Genomic DNA, 6,670 nt, shown 5'->3' on the forward strand with positions numbered 1-6,670 from the left:
TCGTCCGTGGTGGTGGTGAGCACCACGTCCTTGAGCCCCAGGATGGCCATTTTGGAGGCGGGGATGCAACATGCAAGCACGCTTGTTTGTGCGAGCAGGGCAGTAGTAGCGTGTGGAGATGGAGATGGGGATCGCGGACGGGATAGCTGTTGTTGGAACGAGATCGGCGGCGGCCGGTAATAATGGTGATGAGAATACCGGCGGTCACGACCACGGTCACCATATTGAGGATCAACATAGGGGGCCAAGGCCAAGGCTACGGGATCCACCTCAACGTCTGCAGGTTCCTGCCGACTGCGGCTGCCCATGTACGCCGTTCTAGAGTCCTAGTCCCGTCAAAGTAGTCGTCGTGGAACCACCACGCATCCATCTCCAGTCGTCGAGCTCGCTCGATCCCTAACTTAACTGGCAGCAGGGTACGGTGGTGGCGGCGGATCGGAGGCAACTACTTGTGTACTACGTTCTTAATCAGTCCGACTCGAACAGTTGATGCGATCCGATTATTACGTACGGCAACACACACCGGGACGGTTGAGGCGCCGGGGCCGATCGATGGAGCAAGAGGATGATATGGCTCAGCCATGCATCGGCGGGATCCATCGCTCCCGCCGGCCTTCTTTCTTGCATGCATTGTCCGAGTCCAACACGAGATGGAACAACGTGGAACCTGCAAACTAAAGCAGCCACCGCCATCAAGCGCGCGCATATATATATTCTTCCTAGCAGATCGACGATCCACCACACTTGTCTTATCGTACACACCGCCGGCCGCCGCTGGTCACTATACTACCACCACCGGTGGATCCGATCCACCAACGAGCAGAGATGGAAGAAGAACAAGTGCGCTACACACGACATAGGCGAGGCCGAGGCCCATACATGGACAGCCGCCTCTGGTTGCGCCGAGGAGGTCTGCCATCATCATCATCTGATTCTGATGAGGCACCCGCCAAATTCGAATTAGATGATCTTGATCCCGTAGACGACTTGACCTTGGCACCCTATGTTTATCAACGTTTAAGAGCAACCTCCTTTCTTCTATCTCGACTTCGTCGTTCCCCATCCCCACCCCCATCCCGATCCCGACCCCCACACCACCAAGCCAAGCGTGCTTGCATGGCTGCCTCCAGCAAGGCCATCCTAGGTCTCAAAGAGGTGGTGCTCACCAAGGACGACGACGATTGTGCCATCTGCCTCAAGGCGTTGGCCGATCGATATCATGAGAACGACCCAGCTAGCGCAGAGCCGACCATGTCGACGCTCCGAGCCATGCCCTGCTCCCACGTCTTTCACCAGCACTGCATCTTCTAGTGGCTCTGCTGTAACGCCGTCTGCCCTCTCTGTCGCCACCAGCTGCCCACCATGGATGATGATGATGATGAGGAGGAGGAGGGACTAGGAGTAATGAATATAATAAATATTTCTTTAATGAATAAGCCCGGTTGCATTGTGTCATGTATACATATAGTTTACAGTATAGAGGGTTTGCAGAGCGAATGAAGGCATTAATAGATTCGGCATATGTCTAATATATGTCAGGACAATGCCATAAATCATATCTGATCTTACTTTATTTGGGCTAAATCATCATAAAGCACATACATTCAGATATGAGAGAACAAGGAACTAGATCTGTTAACATATAAAGTGAATTGCTCACTTTTCCTATTAGTTTAAGCTTTTTGTGTTGAATTAGTTGGTGCATGCAACTCATAAGTCATATATTATATATACGTATATACCAAGGCTAGAGATCTCGAATTTCAAGCCTAGCAATTGAATAAAATAGTTTTTGCTTGTTCCTATTCCATTCTATAAGGCTTAAGGGAGTCTCCATGTGATGGGCAATTGAAATATATAGAAAAATGTCATGTGTTCACCTTTCCTATCAGTTTAAGCTTTTGGTTGAACTAATTCATGCATGCAACACTGCGTGGATATGTTATGTCTGCTCTCTCCTCATCCTGCAATAGCCCTCAACCATGCTAGATGAAATTTCCATGGGCAGTGGCAGCTAGGTGGTGCCGGTCAGGGGACAAGTAGAACATGTAATTAACATGAATTAAGAAGAGATGACCCAACAATAGAAAGAATGAGCCAAAGCCCATAATGATCTGTAATAAAATAATTAAAAATTCAGAAAGGAAAGGAACTCATTGTACTACAACTTTATAGTTTTTCAGTAAATAAATCAAGAAAAATGCTATAAATAAAAGAGAAGGAAACTCTAGTCTAGAAAGAAAAAAAAACACCAACCGACTCCATGAAACGAGATAGGGTGCTACTCACTAGTACTCCTTCTGTCTAAAATGGTAATCATATTAGATCAGAGGAAAAATCATACAAAATAGATTTTGACCTTTAATTTCTCTTATAATATAAAGTCGGTGGCTAAAAAATCAAAATTAACTTTTTTTTTTTTTGCAAATTATACAAGTACAGACACAAACGCTCAACACGCATGCACACTCATTCCTATAAATACACGTACGCAAACCCTTCCCCTAAGGCACTTTTAACACAAATCTATTGATGCAAGTGTTATGCTCTGCACTTTCATATAATTTGACTAATTGTAGGTCAAAATTTATAAATTAAGTTTGACTTTAGCTCTGGACAAATATGATTATCATTTCTGGACGGAGAGAGTACTTCTTGGGTTTCTCCAGTGAGGGAACGAAAGCGACTCATCGTCTCACATGGCATTGGCTTGAGTCGGCTCAATTGTTGGAGAAGCTCAATTCATGGATGAGAGAGAGTAGACTCTATGTTTTGCATCGACTCATCGGCCGCAATCAACTATAAAAAATTGGTTTGCTGCTTTTGTAAAAGAGGTCACCTGCCTGCAGGAACCACTAGAACAATGATGAATCGGTTTGAGAAAAGCGATTCATCCACACACATGAAACCTTTTTCTACGACGGGTGGACTTGCCACTGGCGATGCCCTTAGGGCGTGTATTATGGGGGTGACGTCAACTGTCTACAAAAGGTGCTACGAATGACTTTATATGACCTGCAAGGATGAATATGCCCCTAGTAATAATTAACAGATGGTCTGAAAACATGCATGTGAGAAAACTCTTATATATAGACCGCATTTTTTCACTATACAAATGTCATTTAGTATTTATGGCCACATGTCATCAACCAATGGTTGCTATTTGTTCACAGGTCACACAATGACTGGTCTATTGTGTTATCTAGATTGATATGAAAGCGTATTACAGACATCAGCAGTCATGTAGGGCGCCGTACATGCCCTTAGGTAGACATGCCATGCAAACTTCTTGTCAGCTTGCTTTTGCTTGCTCTCCCTACCTAATATAGCACATCCCCAAAACTCAGCACTTGCTTTTTGTTGGCCAGTAAGGTATCTACATAGTATATATATAGTTAGTTTGTTGCAGGCAATGGCCGGGCATCCATGTCGACGCACAAGCAAGCATGACTTCTCTGGCAATAAGCCATTAATAGATGGACCAAATTTAGCAACTACCAAACTGCATCCTCCGTGCATATCCTCCCTGAAAAAACCTCTTCCGATCCACTAGCTAGGGTCTCTCTCTCTCTCTCTCTCTCTCTCTCTCTCTCTCTCTCTCTCTCTCTCTCTCTCTCTCTCTCTCTCTCTCTCTCTCTTACCTTTGTTCTCCCATTCTTTATTTCCCACGTACGAACCCATCACCCGTCCCTTCCTTCTATTGACCGGTGAATTGCATATAGCAGCAACAAGATGCTAAGTTGGCTCCGACGCTTCCCTAACGATGTGATCCATAGGAAGGGCAATGGCACCACCACAGGCCGGAGGACCTCCTCCTCCACCTCTTGGAGGAACAAGAGCAACAGCTTCACCGCACGGATCATCCGTTGTGCCTCCTCTGTGGTCGATACAGCAGGCCGCCGACACGACGACGACGACGACGACGAAGATGATGATCGTCGTCTACCGTCGTCGCCTCCTCCTCCAGCACCACCAAATCATTACAACAATGATAATGGCAGAAACACCAGTGTCATCTCGGCCAAAGCCTTCTCGTTCCGCGAGCTAGCTGATGCCGCAGGAAACTTTCGCCAAGCCAACTTCATCGGCGAGGGAGGCTTCGGTCGCGTCTACAAGGCCCGCCTGCGCATTGCTGGTGAGGATGACCTTCCGGTGGCCATCAAGCAGCTGGACCGCAATGGCTTCCAGGGCAACAATGAGTTCATGGTGGAGGTGCTCATGCTCAGCATGCTGCACCACCCCAACCTCGTCAGCCTCGTTGGTTACTGCGCCGAGGGCGACCAACGCCTGCTCGTCTATGAGTACATGGCACTAGGATCCCTCGAGGACCACCTGTTGTTGCTGCGTGGTGACGATGACAGCGATGGCAGCCAAGAGCATCATGCCCCTTTGCCTTGGCGCACGAGGATGAAGATCGCGCTCGGCGCGGCGCAGGGCCTAGAGTACCTACATGAAAACACTGTCATCTACCGAGATCTCAAGTCCTCCAACATCCTCCTCGACCAAGACTACAGTCCCAAGCTCTCTGACTTCGGCCTTGCCAAGCTCCTCCCCGCCCCGCGCACTGACTCATCCTCCTCATCGTCGTCCTCCTCCTCATCAAGCAGCAACAAGGTGATGGGCACGTATGGGTACTGTGCGCCGGAGTACTTGCGGACAGGAAAGCTCAGCGCCAAGTCGGACGTCTATAGCTTTGGGGTGCTACTGCTGGAGCTCATCACCGGCCGACGAGCCATTGACGCCAGCCGGCCTGACGGCGAGCAAAGTCTCGTGGGATGGGCGGCACGGATATTTGGTGACCCCAAGAGGTTCCATGAGTTTGTGGACCCTCGGTTGGTGATGGCAATGCAAGGGCCTACAGCATTAGAGTTGAAGCAGGCCGTGGGTGTGGCATCCATGTGCTTGCAGGAACACTACGCCCTACGTCCTGTGATGACTGACGTCGTCATGGCCCTTTCCTTCGTCTCCACTGATTCTTCTCCCCCCTGCTAGCTCAAAAATCACAATCTCTCATTTCTCTGTGTATGTAAGTTTGGTTGTTTTATGTAAAAAAATGGGAAGAAGAATTACATCACAACCTAGTTAGTTTTCATGGATTAGAATGTTCACTACCGGAGACTGTGTAGTTACCGAGTGCCCCGACAATTACCGAGTGTCAAAAGTCGGGGCACTCGGAAAAAAGTACTTACCGAGTGCCAACACTCGGAAAACATAGACACCCGGTAGTCAACCGCTTTACCGAGTCAGCACACTCGGTATATTCAGACACTCGGTAAAACAACAAGTTTACCGAAGGGGTGCACTCGGTAAAAACGGTCACTCGGTATTGACGTGCCACGTCACCTAGGCTAGCAACCGTGCCCAAACGGTGTCAAGGCATAACATGTTTACCGAGTGTTATGATCATACACTCGGCAAACATGAAAATTTTACCGAGTGTTGGGCCAATACACTCGGTAAACACTATCTTTTACCGAGTGTATTTGCCCAACACTCGGTAAAATTCAACCAAATTTCTTGTTTTTCCCTTCATTCTTTTTCCTCTATCCACATATGATATTTAGTACTCCATTCCAAAATATGGTGTTTATTTCGATTTATTTACTATATTTCACAAAATTTTCATTCTTTATGAAAATTAGGAACATATCGTGTGAATTTAATTGTAATAATTAAAATCGAACTCGATAAATCACAAGATTGGAAGAATTAACATTGAAGCATACATCTATGTTATAGAAAAAATTTCATAACGTTTTGGAAGTATTTTTATATTCGTCGCTGCAGAACCGGTACATCTCCCAAAGAGACGCTAAACATTCACAATGACGAGTAGGATTTCTATTAAGAGTGAAATTCAACATTATGATTTGAACTTGGAATTTTTTAGATAGTAAATAGATGACATGAAATAGTTCATGTGAAAGTTTGGTGAATTTTAGGATTAAATTGGCATTTTTTTCTTTTTTGTTTTGCATGAAATAATGGATACTTTTACCGAGTGTGACCTCAAACACTCGGTAAAGGTTAGCCACGGCCCACCTGCCTGCCACAGTGGGCTGCCATGCTTATGTTTACCGAGTGCCGTAGATCGGGGCACTCGGTAAACATGTACCAGGGCTGCGGTGCTTGAGTTTACCGAGTGCCGTACATCTTGGCACTCGGTAAACAGAAGCATTCAACAAGCCGTTTCTCCCTCAAATCGTTTTCTACTTTCACACACACACCGCACACGCCTCCCCACCGCCGCGGCCGCCTCCTCCCCTCCACCACCGCCGCCACCGGGCGGTCCCCCACAGCCGCCGCCACCGGAGAGACGGAGAGAGAGAGAGAGACGGAGAGAGAGAGACCGCGGCACCGGCGCACCGGACGACGATCCCCTCCGCCGACGCCGCCCCGTGCTCCCTCCTTCGCTCCCGTTCCCGCGAGGTGGGGTGGGGTGGGCCCCAGCAGCAGCGGCGACGGCGAGCACTCTCTCCCCTCCCCTGACCGCGACCTCCCCTTCCGTAGTGCTCCCGCCGCACCGGTGGCGACAAGGGACCCCTGCCTGCTCCCGTCGACGCCAGGTACCTGCCCTGTTGCCCACCTCTCCCCTCCGTCTGGTGGCGCCGTGATGCAACTAGTATTAGTAGATGGCTGCAAACATCATGGCAAGTATGTTATCTTTTCA

The 6,670-nt window shown here is 48.2% G+C and overlaps 1 protein-coding gene across 1 annotated transcript; it reads left to right on the forward strand.

Annotated features, from left to right (window-relative positions):
- Positions 1-3,732: 3,732 nt before the first annotated feature.
- Positions 3,733-4,992, forward strand: LOC136481332 (probable serine/threonine-protein kinase PBL7). Its single transcript, XM_066478691.1, has one exon. It carries the CDS (start codon positions 3,733-3,735, stop codon positions 4,990-4,992), a length of 1,260 nt encoding a protein of 419 aa, XP_066334788.1.
- Positions 4,993-6,670: the final 1,678 nt, after the last annotated feature.

This window comes from Miscanthus floridulus, chromosome 9 (genome assembly GCF_019320115.1).
Source record: "Miscanthus floridulus cultivar M001 chromosome 9, ASM1932011v1, whole genome shotgun sequence".
Lineage (NCBI taxonomy): Eukaryota > Viridiplantae > Streptophyta > Magnoliopsida > Poales > Poaceae > Miscanthus > Miscanthus floridulus.